General features: G+C 44.7%; 1 protein-coding gene across 1 annotated transcript in view; it reads right to left on the bottom strand.

Moving 5' to 3' along the window:
• Positions 1-603: 603 nt before the first annotated feature.
• Positions 604-21,825, bottom strand: part of LOC121157005 (transmembrane channel-like protein 1) — a 31,269-nt gene continuing 10,047 nt past the window's right edge. The window contains exons 6-10 of the mRNA XM_040980958.1: positions 13,766-13,833; positions 8,448-8,687; positions 3,974-4,099; positions 797-875; positions 604-702 (exon numbers count right to left, since the gene is read on the bottom strand). Of these exons, the coding sequence (XP_040836892.1) occupies positions 637-702; positions 797-875; positions 3,974-4,099; positions 8,448-8,687; positions 13,766-13,833 (579 nt within the window). The 3' untranslated portion in view covers positions 604-636. The remainder of the gene's footprint in view (positions 703-796; positions 876-3,973; positions 4,100-8,447; positions 8,688-13,765; positions 13,834-21,825) is intronic.

Raw genomic sequence — 21,825 nt, forward strand, 5'->3', positions numbered from 1 at the left:
GGTAGGTAAACAGCTGCCAGGATGTACTGTTTAAGGGATAAGGATGTTATTTTAAAATTTGCACATGATTATTCCTAATGTGATTTTATATTAAAAAAAAAATCATGTTTTTGATTGGCAGTTGATTGGATCTTTGGATGCAAATCATGCATATTACAGCTAGGGAGGGCCAAGTTTACTTTATAATTCAGCAGGCTTAGAAAAAGCACAGCTAATGGATTAGAGGAGGCTCCTGGCAGCCACTGTGATGAGCTCAGAGAGACACACCCCTGGGATCTTCCCATTGTCTCCATCCAAGTGTAAAAATAGTCAAAATGTGCAAGGGCGAGTCTGCCTTTGTGTCTGCTATGTGACTTTGGGGTGTTCTCTTCATTTTCTACCAGTATTCAAGGTTAATTTTTTTAAAAAGCTACTGTTAAATTTACATTCCTAAGTTTTTTTTTCTTTCTCCCCTTTTAAAATTCCTCGTAAAACAACCCATCTCCCTGAATATAAAGCGAAGACTTGAAACACGGGCCATGGGACTGTGGACGGAATTGCCCACTTCAGGCAGACCGCCCGCTATCGAACCCTCCATTTGGAGGAACAAAGCAAAGCGGGGAGCACGGCGGCAGCTGAGAAATGAAGCTCGCGCCCTCAGCGCCTCTCACCTGCGCGGGCGGCCGCCATCTTCTTGTTCCGCATCTTGTTCTCCAGCGCTTGCTACACCGGAAGAGACGGGAGCAGCAGTCAGAACTCCTCCCTTCCTCCTCCTTGACACTAAGTAAGACGACGTTTCTGTGAAACGCATTCTTACCATCTTCATCTTCTTTTTGAGATCCAGGTTTGCTGCCTTCTGGCCCTTGGCAGTAGCATTGAGATAATAGATGGTCAAACTAAATGTAGAAAAATAATAAAATAAAAAAATAATAATAAAGCAAAATGCATGCCATCTTTCAGCTCCTCGAGATTCTTCGTAAACTGACGGTGACTAAATCCTTCGATGAGCGCGCAAGGGGGTGCCACCTGTACTGTGTAGGTAGCAGTGAGGGTTCGGCTCAGGACTGCCCAGTGACAAGGACGAGTCCAGGAGGGTCCCAAGCTCCGTCCTCCAGGCTGCACCACTCAATACTGGCTTCCTCTTGGAAACACACTGACATCATATTAAGTTGTAATTAAAAACAACTTCTTAATTTAACAGCAATGGTATCCAAGAGAGGAAAATGTATTGATGCTACATGTCAAAAGAGGAAAGCCACATTCTACCCTAAATTCCCTCCTTTGGCCTTTAAATGGGAACAGAATCCTCACAGGCGTAGTAGATTAATATGGATATTTTCCATAAAATATATTGTTTCCATTTCTATTTCTTCTTGTCTTTATAAAAGAATATGCTTCCAGAAAAAGCAAATTGCAACCTAGCAATTCTGCTAAAAGCAGTACTCTCATCTTAGGGGGAAAAAATGAACAAAGAAAAAGAAATGCTCTTTAAAAATGAAAGTGATACTGCTGTTTGTGGCAAATAGTTGGGTACTGAACACATCTCCTCTACTCTCCAACGTGCCAGATAATATCTTTTATATCTTTTATGGGCCATCTGGAGTTAGCAACCAAATTATTGATACACTTTAACTGGGTTGTCTCTTATATCAGTGGAGGGAGTTTGGAATTACAGACATGCAAGCAGGTATCTAAGGATTATCTGCCACACACACACACACACACACACACACACTGGTGTTCGATAAATGTGTGTGTGTGTTGCAAGGATTTGCCTAGAACTTTCCCTTGATTTGGGTGGCAAAGTCGAAGACCTCAGAAGTCATTTCCGTTTGTGGATTCTGATCTTATCAACACTGGTTCCCTGCCTTGCCATAACTCATTTCCTCATTTCCAAAGGGATCCAAGTGCCTGCGGAGAACTAACCGAGCTCTACTCAAATGCTGCAAAACCATCGAGGCTCATTCTGGAAGAACCACTGGGGAAATTCAAAATGTCTCTTAATTAAAGGTAATAAAAAGCCAAGCCAACCGTATGCGCCCTATAAAAGAAAAAATGAGGCCTCCGGGTGTGAAAAAAAAACCATAAAATTAGTAATAAACTGAAATTTGGACTTTAAATCAGAAGCTCAGAGCTAACACTGGCCCCTCCTGGGTCTCAGCTTGCCTTGCAGGGTGTCCCAACAAGGGGCAGGCCTACGACTTCCAACTCCAGCCCAGTCCCCAGGCTGGTTAGTTTGGTCCATGAACTCAGAACGCTTTTCACATCCTTAAGTGGTTATGTGAGTATTCACTAAGATCCTCAGTGACATCTTGGCCTAAAACATCTGCTGTCTGGTCCATCCGTGACTACCAGCTTGGAGCCCATCCGATGTCTCCACTGAACCAGAACTCAAGTATGTGTAAAAAAAAAAAAAAAAAATCGGTGAGACTGAGAAGGCAGGACTTGAAGTCCGTTTCTCCAATGCCAGCGTCGGCTCCCGGCCTACACCTGCGGCAGACTGCTCACTGTTTAGACAGTGGCATTTGAATCAAGCTGCTCCTCTGCTTACAAACGGGCATCCCTCAGCAAAAAACACCATCACAAAAGCTAGGACGTTTCTACTGTGTGTGCATGTTCTGAACAGGATCTCACTTATGCCACTAAAATGGCCCTGACTCGCAGAGATGCTCAGATATCCGAGACATGCTCTTAGAAGCCACTGCTGTCATGAACGTGTAGAGTACGGAAATCACTTTGATGGCCATCTGGCGAGACACGCTGCACTCGCTCGACAGGTCGTTTCCCAACACACCCAGAGATGTCGTTATCAGATTCTTTAGGTCGCCTCACCATCAAGGGTCTCTAATTTATAAGAGCGATCTGTCTTGCTGTTGATTTTTCCCATCAGCTTTTCTGCATAGAAGACATCCCGGGTTAAGGAAGTGAACATTGGATTCCCTGCCAATGGATTTAACTCCCAGCACTGCCTTTTTAGTGTCTCACGTAGCAGGAAAACTCACTTCCCACCTGCCCTTTCTTAGTTTATAAAATCTATAATGTTGCGTATGACGCCTGCCCCCTCTCTTAGGAGACTTGAGATCGTGGTCACAACCAAGATGACGGTAACAACGTGGTCGGATTCTCAGCTCATTTACTCCAACCCACTGGGAGATGGTGCCCTGGGGATTCCTCCCTTCGCCTTTATCCAAACAATCCTGCCCTTCCCATCAATGCTGTTCCTGAAGTGTCTCTCAGGTGGATTCATCCCTGCCCTTCTTGATTGATGGTGCAGGAGGCACTTTGGGGTTTAAAGGAAGAACTGAGGCACTTTTCTTGGCTTTTCCATAGTAAGTATGTATTTTTATTTTAGAGGCAAGTGTATATGGGTTGACCAAGGCTCCGAAGCCAATAAAAGTTCTATGGGAACAAAACCTCCTGCCAAGTTCTTCCTCAGAAATCACTGTGAAGTGACATTTGCAAGACCCTCTGGTCCTCTGGCTCTATTAGCATAAACACACTTACTGACAGTCTTCTAAGGACACAGGGTAATTATTAAGACCCCTTAAGCTCTTGGTTCTAAAATACAGCTTATGGAGCCCCCCCAGGGGTCACTAACTTGGAGGCTCATCATTTCTGTATATGCACAGCCATCTGCTTTACGGAATAAGAGCTGGGGGGCGGGCTGCGGGGGACACTCCAACATACTGATTAGATTTAGCCCTTAACATTGATGTTTCCCTGGCTTTAGCTGTTTACTGATAATTATTTTGGTTACTTGGGAACAAATCCTATAATCCCGGGGAGGGAAAGCCAGATGCAGATGGCTGTGAATTCCATCCAATAAGATAAGAATATGCCTCATGAATTTCAGCTCTCAAAAACATGTAATCAGCCCTGAATCTGGCTGGGTTACAGCACAGCCCTTGGGGAGGAAAGAGCTGGAATGGCCGACACTCCCGAGGAGCCAGGGAGCACAGCATAAAGACCCTGTCCGCACAGGGGAGGTACGCACGCCATCACCAGCACAACAGCAATGACCAGTCCGGGGTTCGAGAGCTGCCTCAGTATCTTCGCCATCCAGCTGGGAAAGTCATGTTCCAGGGTCTCGCCAATGACTTCGAACATCCGATTTTTGCCACTGAGAAAGAAAAAGGGGGTGGGTGGGGAAAAAAAAAGTATATGGGAACTATGATTAGTTCAAGATCATTAGAAATCTTTCTACGATGCCCGTACTCTGTCACATTAAAAATCTTATACTGAGCTGCAACTCCTAATATTTGGCCCCATGCATTGTCAACACGTGGATAAGATCTGAGAAACGGCGTCCCAGCCGAGGCTATTAAGAAATTAGTCACGGCATTAGAAGACTTCTACAAACTGCATTTCTAAAACTTGGATTGAATATGTTTTACAAGCAGCCCCCAAGCTTGCCCTCTCAGCCAGCAGTTGGAGAATGAACTCTTTGGGCAGAGTAAACATGTTTAGTTTGTAACTGGCTTTGGAAATGAGCACAAAGAATGGCCCGCCGAATAAAAGGCACATATAATCCAATAGCTCTTCCCATGCGATGCTTTCACCCTCCAACACAAAGGGTGATAGCACGGAGAACAGCACGTGCTTCTCTGTGTTCCCTCTGAACGCCACTAGGCCGCGCTGCTGTGACTCTCCAAGGCCACGGAACACCTGCTACCATCGATTGGGAAGGTGAGAGCAGGCTATCTTAACTTAGATTATCTGCAATTTCAATGTCAGATTCACTGTACAAAGCTTTTTGATACATATGTTTTGGAAAAGATAGGGTGTGTTTCACCAAATTGTATGTATCATCAGAATAGAACATTTTCAACTATTAAATAAATACGACCCATAAGTTCCAAATCAGATTTTTTTTTCTCCCTTCAGTCAGAACTAATACCGTCATCCGTCAGGCAGAGGGTGTCATCAGGTATTTTGTCAGCAGTTACAGCACTGAAGGGGACAAATTTTGCTTCAAAGATTATAGATTTATACAATAATTAATAAGACTTAAGATACATAACGGGGGGCGCGATGCAGCCTCCAGATAATAATTTAAGATTAAATTACTTTGATCCAATGCAGCTTCATCATTTTTCTCTGCTAATTGATACATCCCTTACCTGCAGCCACATGGAGCACAGCGAAAGAATTAAAAAGAATCAGAAAGAACCAGAAAATCCATCCTCCCATCTCGGGTCACAGCTGATGAATATGGTCAGAGTAGGGGGCCTAGAACGTTATTAAATCATATCTATTCCAAAAATATATTTTTAAAAAATAAAAAGACTTATTTATTTTTCTTGGAAAGTCCGATTTACAAAGAGAAGGAGAGACAGAAAAATCTTCCAAAATCTTCCATCCACTGGTTCACTCCCCAAGCAGCCACAGGACCAAAGCTAAGGCGATCTGAAGCCGGGAGCCAGGAGCTTCCTCTGGTCTCCCCTGCAAATACAGGGCCCCAAGGCTTTGATTCGTTCTCTACAGATTTCCCAGGCCACAAGCAGGAGCTGCATGGGAAGCGCAGCAGCCAGGACACGAATCATCACGCACGTGGGATCACAGCGCATGCAAGACGGGGGTTTCGGCCACTAGCGTATTGCACTGGGCCCTGCAAAAAGATCTTAACATGGTGTTTCAACACAAAGCCGCCCAAATCTCACATTCTTGGGTCCCCTTTTCCAAACCGAGTCTCGCCAGAAAAATGAGTCAGATGTCTTAATCACTGTCAAATTACAGAAGCATCTCTCAATCCCCAGCGAGCCGTGCCTGGTCACCTGGTGTGCCGTGCCAATATCCTGCGAAGTCCTCTTGTCTCCGACTACGCATGCCAGAGATGCGGCCAGCGTCATCTGCTCCACACATGCGCAGTCTGCGGGGAACGCTTTCTGCTGACCCGGACTGAGCCGTTCTCGGGATCCGAACACCCACTGGGTGTGTGAACCTGCCTCTACACGAACAAGACTGCCCCACCTCCTAGCACGCGCTATCAGTCATTACTCACTCATTAACAAAGTATCGTGCAGGACTGTGTTCTCGACTTACAGAAATGAAAGCACGAGCCGGAAACGTCAGGAAAGTGGACAGGCTGAGGTATAAACCTTGGATGAACAATGCAACAGCAGTCGCAAAGCTGTATCTAGGCAAGTTCTATCTGAACTTGTGCTGAGTAAATGAGCTCAGCTGCTTAAAATCATCATAAAGAGGAAATCAGAATACAAATGCCAAAATGTTGTTATTTTTACTCTTCGAACGATGGGTCATATTTTTTTCCTTAATGCTAAGTTTCCACAATTTCTGGTTTCTCTAGGATAAACACATGTTGCCTTTACAGTAAGATATAAATCACATTATTTAAAAGTAAAATTTCCATTAACAGTTAAGTATGTGAGAAACTAAAAAATTACAAAATGTTCAAAATTCTTGGCATGATTAGCGAAAAATGCCAATTGTCAGGAAATGCGATGGAACAGTAACAATAATTATCTTCATTTGGACACTCCCCAAGTGACCGCTACGACCAGTTCTGCACCGGTCCAAAGTCAGGAGCCAGGAACCTCCTCCATGTCTCCCACACGGGTGCAGGGTCCCAAGGATTTGGGCTGTCCTCAACTGGTTTCCCAGGCCACAGGCAGGGAGCTGGATGGGAAGCAGGGCTGCCAGGATTAGAACCGGCACCCATATGGGATCCCGGCACATTCAAGGCAAGGATTTTAGCCACTAGGCCGCTGCGCCAGACCCCGAATAACCATTCTTTTGTTCCAAACTGAGGAAAGCGAGAGGAAAATGAACCAAGTACTATGAAGCTACGTTCTCCCCAGTGTTGGAGTAAAACTATTTTAACTTTCTTGATCTCAAAATAGTACCACTGGTGCAGTAATTTTACCTACATTTGTTAATAAGGACAGTCCAGGTTCAAATCGGATGCAATGCCTTACACAGACTCACGGGTTTGCAGTAAGAAGCTTGAGTAACTCAGTGTACAGCAAAAGGAGTTACTACTTAAAGAGTGAAACCCGCACCATCATTGTGGGGCTTACTCATCAGTGTTTTAAATCCAAATGCAGCTGTGTAGCCACCAGCCCATTCCTTCCTTACACTGTGTGGTTTCCCTAGCGATCACTAAAGGCATTGCTACGTTTTACTGCGCAGGATCAACTTTCAGTTAAAAAACCTTAAAACGCACCTAAAAGTTATCCTAGATATTAAGTGGTGTGAGTAATTTGCAACTGAAGTCTTACAGCAGCATCTCTCATACTTGCTACTCAGTTACCAAACAAGACAAATGCCTCCTTCTCGACTGTAATTTCAGCTTTAGCCACCAGATGTCACTGTCCGCATTATCCACTTCAGCCAATACACATATACGCACGCTGAAGTGAAGAATCTTGTCAACTGCCATTTCCTGAGCATAACAGAGCTCCAGTTAGCCTAGCTCCATCAGCTTCATACATGCCTCTCTTTATACTTGGTCTGTGGACTTTAACAGCCTGAGAGGGACAGATGAAAAGCAAATTGCACGTCGCCACGCTAGCTCCACGCTTGCCACTCACAGGGTTTTTCACTCTCTCCTCTACTTCACAGAATGGAGAGAGCGGAACTACCTGCTGGCTGGTGACAGCACCCAGAGACTCTTGGGGACATTTGCACCACATGAATGTCCAAGGCTCTTCAGGAAATGAAATCTTTTAAGACCTCTAGGACTTTGCTTTCTGTAACGTGTCATTACGAAATCTCTGTCCCGAGGAAGAGAAACAAAATACATGTCCAACTTGAATCCCAGAACCTTCCTGATTCCTGGCCACTTACTAGAGCGATAGTTTTGTGATTATATTTAAGGAATTGCATTTAACCTTTGTACTAGCATCTAGCATTTTGAGTAACTTTCTACTTATTCTTGCTTAACAATGATTTCACTTGCTAGGTAACCTATGGGGACATCTCCTTTCGAGGTGGTGGTCTGCGTGAGGACAACACTGTGATTGTGGCTGAGCGTGATGGGCCGACACCAGGAAAATTCCCACACCAGCGTCAGTGTAATGGCATCCTGTCCGTTGCTGCATCCTGTGATGGAGATGGCTCAGCTCCACCAGTCACACGTCACTCAGGAAGAACTTACAGCAGCACAAATTACTTTCCTTTTTACAATTTCCAAATGAGAAAACAGATGTCCCATAATGAGCAGAGTGGCCAAAGGATATCATTCCTCTAACCAAAACGCAATTGTACACACACACACACACGCGGCCATCGGCGCCTCCACCCCCCAGGACACACGTGCACACACTGCACCTCGTCACCTGAAAGGGCCACAGTCGCACCCCCAGAACACACGTGCACACACTGCACCTGGTCACCTGAAAGGGCCACAGTTACACCCCCAGGACACACGTGCACACACTGCACCTGGTCACCTGAAAGGGCCACAGTCGCACCCCCAGGACACACGTGCACACACTGCACCTCGTCACCTGAAAGGGCCACAGTCGAAGGACGGCGGGAGGGACACAATCATGTACAACACCGGCATGGTGGACAGGAAGAGGATGAGCAGCAGCATGCCCAGGTAGAAGTTGTTGGAGCAACTCGCCTTGAAGACTCTGGCCTCGGGGACGTTGCAGCACATCACGGCCCAGCACTGGAAGTACATGGACGTGTGCAGACGAAGGATGTTGATGCCCGGGAGACTCGGAGCAAAGAACGACCCCATCCTGCAGGGAGACAGGGCCCGGCTCCTTCTGAGTCCTGTCTCCTCGCAGCGTCACGCAGGGAGACAGGGCCCAGCTCCTTCTGGGTCCTGACTCCTCGGCAGTGTCACACAGGGAGACAGGGCCTGGCTCGGAGGGAGACAGGGCCCGGCTCCTTCTGGGTCCTGACTCCTCGCAGCGTCACGCAGACCTGCACATTCACCAGCTGCTTCCTCTCAAAAGGCGGGAATCGTATGACTGCTTTCAGCCGTGCCTTTTACATCAACCTATTTGCATCTTGCACACACATTCTACAGTTCTCCTGTTATTACAGGGATTGCATACATAATTCTTGTGCTATTAGCAACTATCCCTGCTGTCATTAATAAAGTAGAACAGGATAAGCAATATGTTATAATTGTTTCAAAATCCAATACAAGTTTCATTTCTCTTAATAGGCACATCAGTGATTAACAGACTTACTACATGTAATATTTTTATAATTGATTCTTAAACTCACTCATTCCAATCAAATGAACTATAAATTTGGATTCATTACTTTTGTCATAGTTGTGCTTTTCTGTTTAGATACTATTTGTTCTTTGTAGCTGCTGAAATGACTTATAACTCATTGGTCATTTAAAGCTAGCTTAACTGTATATTTTTAGTATGAAAATTTCATATGTACATCTAAATTCAGCTCAAATATTTAAATTTGTGCTTTAGTCTTAGCCACTGATTTTTTTTTTTTTTTGCACACAACTTTTAAAAACTATTTTTTAAAGTGACATTTTTAATCAGAAAACCACTTGGGTTAGGTTACTTTTATTAGTGGCCTCAACGATTATCTCAACAAAATGTATTTTTATTTTTTATAAGAAAATCAGTTAGCAGCACAAAGGAATACAAGCAGTAATGTGCAAGTCCCAAATCAGAATGAAGGTATATATGAACTTGTTTTACAAATATAAGCAGAACCTTATCTTCTCAACTGTCCCAAGTACAGAAACGCTCGCAGCATCACTACTTTAGTATTGTATACTCCTTGCACATGCAGAATCACAGAGTAATCAATGCAATGTAAGTGCAATGCATTGTGGGGAAATTTCTGAGTTAAGCAAAGAAATTAGTTTCTGCCATAACTGTATTTATGCCAACCCAGATATAACTCACTCTTTGGTGGGTGAAATCGTGTCATGATTCGGGTTGTCATGCTGACAGAATTGTGAACAGCAGGTATGAAGGATATTTTAGTACACCAAATCAATCAAAACCTTTCTAAGATATTAAAGTATAGATATCTTTATAAGAGGATGGATTTTTAACACAGCCAAGTATGCCATTGCTACAGGGCAGCAAGAGGAGAGACGGAAGTCCAAGAAAGCCAGCAAGTAGATGAGTCATAGTCAGCTGATAGGCCAGAGCTGCGAAGCCCTGAACGACAGCCCCAACTGCCACTCCTCCTGGTGCAATACACCTGTGTAAAAGTCAGTCTTGGCCATATGGCTTCCTTCAGAATAAAACTATAATGAGGAGACCAGCACGGTAGCCTAGTGGCTAAAGTCCTTGCCTTGCACGTGCCAGGATCCTACATGGACTCAAGTTCTGGTCCTGGTGGCCCCGCTTCCCATCCAGCTCCCTGCTTGTGGCCTGGGAAAGCAGTCAAGGACAGCCCAAAGCCTTGGGACCCTACACCTGGTTGGGAGACCTGGAGGAGGCTCCTGGCTCCTGGCTTTGGATTGGCTCAGTTTTGACCGTTGCAGTCACTTGAGGAGTGAATCATCAGATGAAAGAGCTTGCTCTCTGTCTCTCCTCTCTGTATATCTGACTTTACAACAACAAAATAAATATCAAATATGTATATATGAAATATTTCACTATTGGATAGAAATTGCACATTTCTGTACTATTTTTCACTCTCTTCTCTCTGCTGCTACTGTCACCAGCAAAGTTTCAAACGGACCTTATTCCATCCGTGTGAATTGTTAAAGTGAAGCTATAAGAGCCAGAGCTCTACCCAATGCACACTGAATGCATTCTTTTCTTAAGCCACTAGAATTAGAAACTGAGTGTCCTGGCTGCCCAGCTTGGTTGATGCTAAGACATAGGTTTGTACATAATTCAAAAACGGCCTTGAGGAGAGCCACATACAGTTACACATACATATGCATTGCTTGTCCATGTGCGTGAATGCATGCAAATACAGTATATGGATTCACAGCAACAAATAAATTAAAAACACTACCACACATAGATATTTTGTACAGATTACTCAAAAGTCATAATCCAGGGGGAAAAAAAGGTCCAGGCATCCTAACAGCTGGTCTCAATGCTCCTCCTCTCTTTGCTCACGACTCACTCAGCAGCTCAGCTCACTGAGTCCCTCCCCCGGTCTTGACTGCATCATCTCTCAGTTATAACTCATTCTAATACCTTAGCTTTATAAAGTGCTTTACTTCCAAGAAGATCAAAGCAAAAGAAAACTTCTTTTGTTTAACTCCCCTATTGCTCCAGTGACAGGTATATGTCAATTACTCACATGTGACAACTGAGAGAGAAGTGGCAAGGCTCAGAAAGCTCCCCAGTCAGCAGCACAGAAACGTGCAGAACTCTGCGTCTCTCTCTACGCGTTCTCTGCTGCCGCTCTGTCTCCTGCCTGGATAAGGATAACATGTGCTTTCCTTGTTTAAAAACACCACTGCAGGACCTTATGGTGCCATGTAAACATGAAATACAAACGTTGTTGATCATTTCATCCAAATCACAACAGATTAGATTTTCCCTGTGAATGCTGACTTCCATCATATCTGCAAAAAATAAGTTCTACTGTTCAGGAATTCCTAAAACAGCCACTCAGAATCTCCAGTCACAAAACAAAGGGCTTGAACACGAAAACTCTATACCATTTTTTTTTTCTATAAAATGGTTAAACTTAGATATCAGATCCTTATGCTTAAAAAAAAATGTAATTGTCTGTCCTGAGGAGCTTGTTTACACAGAGCCTCTGTTTGCACTTTTCCTCATTACTCGCTGCCTCCACCAACTGCCTCACCAACTCCCCGGGAGTTTCAGAAGCACGTCTGGATTGATGCGAAGGTGAGTAATGTGATGACGCTCTGGAAAGTACCTGAATAGCTGCGCCGTCAAGAAAACCCATACTGTCATTCGAACGTGCTCTGCAGACCAACCGGCATCAAGCCTGGTCGTTGTCTCAAGAATGAATACAGAGAAACCGACCCAGCAGAGACTTGGATAATGGGTCCGTCTATGAGAGACTGGAATCTGGAAAAGGTGTACAGATCCACTAGGAATTTCAATAGGAACAATAGTGGAAAAACACTACAAAACTACACATTTAGACCAATCAGGATAGCAAGGACAACAGCTTCTCTGACAATAAAAATGAATTTCGAGGCCGATCTGTTGTCTTAATTCTGGAAGAACACAGCGGACAGTGCACGCAGGAGGTTCGTGCCCTGTTCTATGCAAAGCCACTGGTGTGGGGCTGTGACTTCTCACTACTCCATCAGCTTTATTTGCCATTTTCTGCCATGACAATGAATCCCCTCCAGAAAAAGGAATATAAGAAATCAAAGGACGTGTTTCCCTCTACTGTTCCTGTCAGTGGTCACCTTGACCTGTCTCCTTGCTCAGAGAGTCACAGATATATTTGATTCCTGAATGCCTCTCTGAACGGATGAGCCATAGGTATAAAACGCAGGTAGCGAGGAGGTGCAATTACATGTTCATGTCTGATAACAGAGGCAGACATTCAGCACAGTGGTTAAGATGCTACTCAGGGTGTATTGGTTTGAATCCAGGCCATCTTCCTGATCCCAGAGTCCTGTTCACTCACCTGCTAGCTGGCAGGTGACACATCAGGTACATCCATGACACCCACGTGGGAGACACAGGTTGACATCTGGGCTGCTGGCGTCAGCCTGGCCCAGTCCTTGTTCAGTTACTCAGTGAATAACTCAACAGACGCAAGATCCTTCTGTATCCCTGTCATTCCTTGTGACTCTCTACCTTTGAAATAAAATGAATATAACTATATTTCTACAAATTGAAAGAAAACTGACAATAGTGGAAATCATCTCTCAATAGCATCTGATTTTCATATTAATCCATCTAGTGAGCTCCAGGAATTTGGCAAGCCCCATGGTGTGATGATGGGGCCATGGAGAGCTGTCTTTATGTCGCTTTGACAAAGATGGTTCTCACATTTTTCCAGGGAGTCCAGTCTCAACAGCATGCCAAGTTTGGATAATTAAGGCCAGGTAAGGTTGAAGGATTTGAGTAACACACAGAGAGTTTGTTCAAAAACCAAAGCTATGCTTGTAACGAGGACCATGGCACAGTACTGTATTGGGCATGTAGCCCCAGAATAAAGCAGCTCAGTTGAGACTGCTTCTGGGTTGCGGTGTTCTTAGTTAAGAGTGACACGTTTCTAAGACACATAGTTCCCAATTGAACTGGAGGTGATGATTCAATTTTTAAACTCAAAAATGATCTCTGCTGTGTCAAATCATCTTAACCTGACAGGGTTTATAATGAGAGTTTTTTCTTCTAGCAAAGATAAGACGGTCTTTTGCACATCACAAGAAACAAGTCTGATAGGCAAACGGCCCTATGAAAAAGCTGTAATATAAGGACCACATTTTTTAACTTGACCTTCCTAAAGCATGCTTCATTTTTTTACACAACTGAATTTGGTAAGATACTTTTTACAAAATAGCCATAAATTGCATTGTAAGTCTATTTAGTAAGAATAATAAAGCAAAATCAATTTTTTAGAAATGTCTTGTTAATTTATTTTATTTAACAAATGGTAATGTGATTCTTCATATTTCACAGTTAGAGCCTGGTATCACAAGTTATAAAAATATGAGTCTTCAAATAAACCTGCTGGCCAGAACATACCATTTGGTGAAGATGCACTCTGTCAGAGGAGAGAGACCCTCTGAACATCAGGATTTAAAATACAGGAAAAAAGTAAACTCGAATGTTGAGTTACACACAGATTTTGTTCTCCCCTTAGATGAGGCTATGGTACATGACCCTGAGGTTTCAAACAGTGATGCACCATCCAGCTGGCTTACCAGATCATGCCTTGGTTGAAGATCAGCGCCAGGACATTGCCACTGATGTCAAATTCCGTGTAGGAAGGCTAAAGGAGACACAGATGTTCATCGGGTTAGCATCGCAAACGAGGACACTGAAACTCCAGTGGCTCTGCCCAGACATGAGCAGGCTCTCAACTGCTCTCCTTCAGCAACAGCCAAAATCAGCATGGTAAAGAAGAAGGCCTCCTGCAGGCACAGCAAGACTCATCAGAAACGCTGACATCCAACTCGGTCAAAGTATGGCCAGGCACTACCTAATACACTGGTGGGGAAAACAAAAACCGCAACAGCCTTTCAGCAAACCAATCCCATTGCATATATTAAAAGCGTCCGTGATGCCACGCTCTAAGTCGGCTTCCAGGATATTGTGGTGCTGATACGGTCATCTCCGAAGCCGGACATCTTTATCAAGGAATAATGACATCATCTACGTGTCCAACGCTGGCCCAGTGAGAGCAGCACATCTACCCTACGACTACAGGGCAGCCAACTGTGAGCACCTAAAAATATCTACACACACGGATGGAAAAATGCTGTGATCAAACTGTACATCCTTTTTAAATCAACTATACATGATGCTTTGAATAAAGCCTTGGAAGTAACCAGTAAATTCACAGCTTACAGGTAGGTCGTGATTAAGAAATTTTATTTTTTGTGTGAATGAATTTTATATATTTTTTAAATTATATTTTGGAAGGAACATGAAGTTTATAATAAAAAATATATAGTTTAAAAATGTAACAAAAAAGTTTCAGAAATGATCCAGCCAAATGCCCAGTCTCCATGTCTGAGAGTGCCATCAGGGTCACATATGCAGCCACAGAGTTATTCTTTGTGCAGGGGCACAAAATACCAACTGTACTGAAGTGGACATCCGTGCTGGGCTGTCCTGGCTGGAGTGTTCTTGGTGACGCCTGAGGCAGCCCAGCCGGAAACCCTCCGACCAGTCAGGTGAACCATAATTACAAATACAGTGAAACAAGCTCCTACTTAATTTATAACTGAGAATTTAGAGGCTGGCTGATTGGTAAGAGAGTAAGAGAGCAGCAAATATGACATTGCAGGGTCAAGACAGACCATGGCAGAGAAGCCTATCCTCCAAGGAGTACCTTGAACTCCATAAAGTGTAGGTGTGGCTCCTGAGTAAAATAACCATGGTTAAGCATCACAGTGGAATCTAACATGATGGCAGTTGATCAGACATGGGCTTGACAGCCAGCTCAACCCAGAACAAGCTATATATCTTTTAACATACTGACTTCTCCTACACTTCAGATTTCTATAAATTGAGAATAATGATGCCTACTTCACAGAAATGCTTGCATAATTATAGTCAATAGGGTATGTGAAGTATTTCATAGTTCTGACACATAACAACTGTGACAGACAAACATAAAATAACAGACGGGCATCCACTCCAACGGTCTACCAATTGCATGCCTCTTCCTTATGCATAATCTCTAACCCCTCTATCATATCTCAAGGAAATTCACCATATTTTTGATTTATATAAATTTACTAAAAACCACCTTACAATTGTAAACAAAATGCCAAGTTTGAGCATTTTCTTATTCCTTGATCAGTGTTCAGTTCTGTATCTTCTTGGATATTCTGTATTCTGTTTGCCTTTATGAGTAAGAATGAGGTCAGAACAAAACCAGAGCAACAGTGAAGACACTCTGCTTTGTGTTACTGCAGAAAACCTAAAGATCTTCCAGTAGGTCTCACCTTGCTGACTCATTCTGCATGAGTCAGTAGATCCTTTAGAACAACCGAGAACTCCCACGTGCAGAGATGTCTTGGAAAACCTTGATTTACATTATGTGATCTGATAATTTGCCCCAAGCCAGTAATAGACCCACCTAAATTCTTGCTCATAGGTTTATAATAACAATATTTGGCCATAAATTTGCAATTACGAAACAGGAACACTTTTTAAATTAAGTACTATTTGTTTATCTGTAAGTCAGAATTACAGAGAGAGAGGGCGCAACAAAGATCTTAAAAATCACTGATTTCCTCCCCCAAATGATAAAATGGCCAGGGCTGGACCGGGCTGAAACCAGGAACCAGGAGCTTCTCTGGGTCTCCCACGTGGGTGTCAGGGTCCAAGTGTTTGCACCATTTTCTGCTACTTTCCTAGGTGTATTAGCAGGAAGAGAGGCTGGAAGTGGAACAGCTGGGACTCCAACTGGTGCCCATATGAGATGCTGGGGCTCTGGGTAATGCCTTAACCTGATGTGCCACAGCACCAGCCCCCGAAACAGAATCACTTTGCACCTAACTAACACAGATGAAATCTGTAGTATGTAATTCAATACATGTAACATGTTTTTGTCTAGCAGTGTACTTATTCTGGTTGCATAAACTTCTAAATTTGAATTCGTAAGCAATTCTGCACAAGTTAAACGGGCATGTCAAAATTGTACTCTCTTGTCCCATAGATTTCTGAATCAACTGTTGGAGGTACATGGTTTCTTGTAGAGGTCGTGCTTGCTTTTTTAACAGGCGAGTAGAGCAGGATTTTTGTCTCCTGCTAACACCTGCGCCCCTTATCAAAGCACCTGGGCTTGAGTCTTGGTTCTGCTCCAGCTTCCTGCTAATGGGTCCTCAGGTTTGCAACAGCCATGCTTCGGTTTCCTGTCTGGTTTATGGACATTCACGTGGGAGGCTCAAATTGAGATTTCATTTCCTGGCTTCAGCCTGGTCCAGTCTTAGCTGTTGGGATATTTGGAGAGTAAACAGAGTCTCTCTCTCTCTCTTTCAAATAAATGCATTCTTTAAAGAATAGTATTGAATAAAAATCAATAGTCTGGGGAACAGTCATGGCTAGATGAAAACCGCCAGTAATCCATGTGGCAACTTGTCCACTGATCCATCTGTATACACAGAATAATATATGTGTGTTTATAAAGACATTTTTGTAACAACAAAAAGAAAAGCAACATGCCTTCTTCTGTGGTAGAAACTGCTCCGTTACTTCCTGTACCCAGGTCAGATCTCTCTTCCTGCCTGACAGCTTTTTTCTGGAGCAGGTCATCCATTTCTTAGTCTAGAGAAATACCCTCGGCAGCCTTTTCTCCTCCAGAAATAACCCTCTCTCCGGTTTCCACAGCTACACCTTTCTGGCCTAGGCTTTGTGGTTCGGGCTCTGTGTTGAACTCATCCCTCCATTGAGAACAGCTCCTTCCGTATCTGGAAATCTTGACCCTCCCTCAAGACCAGACTCCACTCCCCCCCCCCTCCCGCCCACTTCTACTGCAGCATGCCTTTCTTCCTCTTTTTTAAAGGCCAACAGCAGTCCGTTCTGCCTGCGGCATTTACTTTCCACATTCTTTACTGCCACTGGAGTCTTGCCAGATGAAAGGGGGCATGAAGAATGAGAGGGACTGGAGAATGAATGTCCACTCTGCAGAGGACACTGATGTCCCAGGCCATGGCTTTCCCCCCGGCGATATGAGTCTAATGTTTTCAAGCCTTTCAAGATGTCAAGAAAAGTAAAAAGTTCACCTAATGTTATGTTAAAGCTCCCAGGTCTGAAATACTGTGTCTTTAAATAAAATACTCTGAAAACCAACCCCCTGCATCCTGAAAAAGATGCGTAGTGGATGAGTTTGCCTTGCATCCTCCACAACTCTGAATTCCTTCATTATCACCTAGTTTAGAGCTTGTTCACAGCGTTCTGCCCCGAATATGCTCTCAACCATATAAGCCACCCACTGGACGAGTCCGCCATGATAGGATCCACGGCAAAGACCCAGCACCCAACATTAATGTTTTAACAGCTGTTTGATCTGCAGCTTTTCTCAAAGAGCCTTCCAAAGGTAGCAAAGAGATTTTTTTTCTCTCTTTGACCTAAAACAGGAACTCGCCTCCTGCTCTTTGTACTAACTCGGGAACACTGTCAGTACTCAATAAATAATAAATTACACTTATTTAATTACAGCTTTTATGCATCCAGGTCATGTTATATTGACTTCACAGTTGCAGTTAAATATTCTACCACTTAAGGGGAAAGCAGTCAAGAACGCAAGGCCAGCAGAAGCCAAGTAACAGTCCAAGAAAGAAATGGCAACTATGATATTTGCCTTGGAAGAGCTGAATCAGGCAAAGAAAATAGAAATGAAACGCAGCCAGATGGATACCTCATAGCACGGAATGGGAAAGCAACATGCTAGCATCCTGGATCTACAGCATTACCTCACTGCTGTTCAACAGAGCGCGCTCCCTGCCTGCATCTGGCTCATCTGAGGAGGCGCATCGGGGAGATGACCTAACTCCAGGCACCACCTCTAAGTCAGACAGCCGGGCAGTGGCTTCAGCCTCAAGTCTTGAAAAAAACTGGTGGAAGTCCTACTTGTCTGTAGTCTAGACGGCACGGGCTTCAAGAGGTCATCGCTGACGAAGGACACTGTTTCAAAGTTAGGACAGAACCATCAATGACTCTATGCTAGAACTGACTCTGGACACTTCCTGGTAAGAAGACAGAACACTGTCAACACAAAGCGTTGCCATCAGCCAGTCCTCCTGTCCTGTCACCTGCAGCACTCAAATGACAGACTTCATGGGCCTCTGTTTGTATGGGACTTTCATTCTGACAGAGGGGATCAGAAAGTGAGAGCTTCTTTCTAAAACACAATGGCAAATGCAAACAAAATAGCAGGTTGAGAGGGAGAATGCCTTAAGGGCTGCATGCGTTTGGAGAGTGAGTCCCTGGAGGAATCTAGTCACTACAAGCCCCAGCTCCGTGCTTCCCCTTGAGGGAGAAACAGCTGAAACAAGTGCTAACATCATCCTTCCTTCGAGTTTAAAACCAAAGAGTGCCCATGTTTGTGGACTCTGTGCAAATAACTGCAAAGCGGTGGGTAGCAGATGATCTCAGTGTTAGATTATGGCCACCGACCGCCCGCCCGCTTGGTGAAATAATATCGGCAAGTTGTTCAGAGTTGAGATGGAAGCTTTATTGGAAAATCCGCTCCTGGGCCCCCTTCGCGCAGAGGGGAAGGAAGAGGGAAGCGAAAAGGGCCTCTCAGACACGTGTCTGGGAGTTTTATACCCATCTACACACGTGGGAGGGCAAAGGGGCTGTCTGTGTCCCAACTATGCAAGGAATGTCCATTCAGGTGTGCCATTGGTCAACTGGAATCCCGCCAGGTAGGTGACGTAACCGGCTCCTGTGGCCCCTCCTCCTGTGGGGCAGGGCAGACCCGCCCCTAGTCTCCAGTGCCCTGGGCAGCCATCATTCCGGACTCTTGGTAATAGGAAAGGGGGCGACGAAGTCGTTCTGGCTACTTCCTGCTGAAGGGGGGGCGTAGTCCCTAATTGTGGTCCGGAGAGGGCTCAGTGGGCACTGGGACGTAGGGGTGGAGCAGCAGTTGGTTGAGAGTGACCCGTGAGGCTTCTTGGATTTTTTCTTTGGCAAACCTTAGAAAACAAGGAGCAATTGTTAATAAAAGGCCTATAACTGTTATAGGGTTAGTATAGGCATGAGCCAAGTTAGTAGGGGGGATTCCCAGATGTTAAAACCTGAATCCTTGCCCACATTTTGCCAACTATTGAGTTGATCCCTTATTGACTGGAGATTTTTTTTTAATCCCAGTTACCAGATTCATTAATATAATAACAATACTGTTCCTGTAGGAAGACACAGGTCCCCCCTTTGCTTGCAGTCAGATCCAGGGCTCGTTGATTCTGGAGTGCCACTTCAGCCAGCGAGGTGATTTGTCACTGTAAGGATGCCAGGGACCAGGCTGAGTCTTCTATAGCCTGATTGAGGTCTGCTTGGAGCTTGTTGACCTCGATGATGGAGTGACCTAGGGCTCCTGCACGGAGGCCTATCACCAACAGGGAGGTAGCAATAGACATTCCTACCAAAGTTGGAATGAAGACCGCCAGTTTGGTTTTTTCAAGATCCTGGGAATTTGAAATTTCCTGTTTAGCTTCTAAGCAAGAAAGCAGTGTTAGTTGGTACACCTGCTAGAAAATAAATCACAGTTGACTGAAATAGAAGAAAATGACATGAAAGAAGAATTCATGCTGGAGGCAAGACAATTACATTGAGCCATGTTTAGACATGGGGCAGGGGCTGGCCAGCAGAATGGAGATCCCAGACACCTTGCAATATATGAGGTTTCCCAGTGCGACACAGCTGTTTGGAATAATAACATTTGTTAAGAGGTGGGCTAGACATGTGCCCTTGACAGTGGCATGGGTTGCAATACACTAATGAGGCAAATCCAGCTGAAATGAAGAGGAAGGGGTTAGCTGTTGTCCAGAAGAGTAAGAGAGGAGTGAGGTAGTCAGGAGAGTTGGTGGGTCAAAGAAGTGGCAGACAATTTATCCTTGGTACAAGCACTAAAATGTTTGAGGTGAGAAATATGATACCAGGAAGTGTGATCAAGGAGTTTGGCAGCCACAGGCATGGTCAGGGTCACGAAGTGAGGTCTGGTCCACTGAGGTTGGAGTGAGCGTGGGTGGAGAGGGTCTTGAGGAGGACCAGGTCACCAGGCTAGAGAAGAGAGGCATTGGGGTCTGATGGTGTGGTAGCAGCCGGGTCTAGAAGATAGCAGTCAGCGTGGTCTCAGAGAAGCTTTTGTGGGTGAACACATGGGTGAAATCGATCTGCCAATTCTCATCTGGTTAATGTCCTTGCAGCTGGTGAGTAGGCAACCTGAGCTTAAGGGCTCCTTGAGGAAAAACAGTGGAAAACATTAGGCAGGAGGAGTTAGTGAATGAGGCATTGGTGATGGGCATCCCTTTGGTGGTAAGGAATTCCCTCTCCTGCCAGATGGCAGAATGGGGAGGCAATTGACCTCTAGGATGGACTCAGGAATGAGTACCACATAGGCTGCATGGTGCAACCATGCAGGTTGGACACCGAGCTCCCATCCACTAAAGAATGAGGTCAGGAGACTGTAGAGGCTGGTACAGCAAGCCTTCCCTAGGTAAGTGAGAATCGAGGACTGGCTGGCAAGAGTGAGAGATTGGAAGTTGAGGAAAGTGTTAAGGGGAGAGGACGGTGGGTGAAGTTCTCAGGAAAGACTCGTAGTTACATCTCATTGGTGCATAACCGTAGCAGCACAAATTCTGCAAGCTGTGGGAAAGGGGAAGCAGGAAGCGGTGCCAGGGTCCAGGTTGGGATGTTGGAATCACTCACATTTTTCCTTTCTGTTACATATTGGGGAGGAATGGCAGGCTCCTCGCCCTGCAAAAGAAACTGGTTAATGATTTGGTTAGAAGAAATTCATACATTTGAGTGGATGACACAGGAATGGAGGGAGGGGTTACTTATCAAAATGACGGCTTGATTTCCTCCTGAAGCTCACCGGAATATGTAGTCTCTGAGGGTTGGTCTTGAGGAGCTTCTTTGGGGTGCCTCTATGGTGATGCATGGATCATCACAGCAGGTGTTGACCTTCTGTGCAGATTCCACATTCTGGCCATTCTTGGATGGAGAGTCCATTTGACTTAGGCAGAGAACTGGGAACACTTTTACTCAGCCCCGATATCGCGGCTTTATGTTGTATGGAATTAGTGGGGAAGCTTAGGCAGGAACATGTATGACAGCTGGTTAAGATTATCTAGTGAGACCTTGAGAAACAAGACAGGATGTATAGTCTGGCCTGCTTTTAGTCTTGTATTCTTTCCCTCCCTCTGCTCATGGGGACTCTGGCTGCTAGCAGGAGCTAAGTCAGGGCCTATGGTAAGGCCAGCGCTCCAGTAGACAGTGGCCTTCAAAGTTACAGTGTTAGCTAGTAAAAACCGTTTCTAAGGTCTTACATACACGAACTCTGGAGTTTCAGATAAGGTCAGGACCATCCATCTCTTCACATAGAGTACTGGAAGAGACATCATAAAGGAAGTGTGAAACTGTGGAGGCATCCCATTGACTCCCATTACCTGGCTGGACAGAGAGGAGAGCCGGCCTGAAAGAGAGGTTGGTACAGAACAGATGGTGTCTCTGGACAGAATATACAGCTTTACCTGTGATGTTGCTGACCCCAGGCCATCCCTCCATAGCGACAGATGCTTTGGGA

This window comes from Ochotona curzoniae, unplaced genomic scaffold (genome assembly GCF_017591425.1).
Source record: "Ochotona curzoniae isolate NIBS_2020 unplaced genomic scaffold, NIBS_Ocur_1.0 contig_3503, whole genome shotgun sequence".
Lineage (NCBI taxonomy): Eukaryota > Metazoa > Chordata > Mammalia > Lagomorpha > Ochotonidae > Ochotona > Ochotona curzoniae.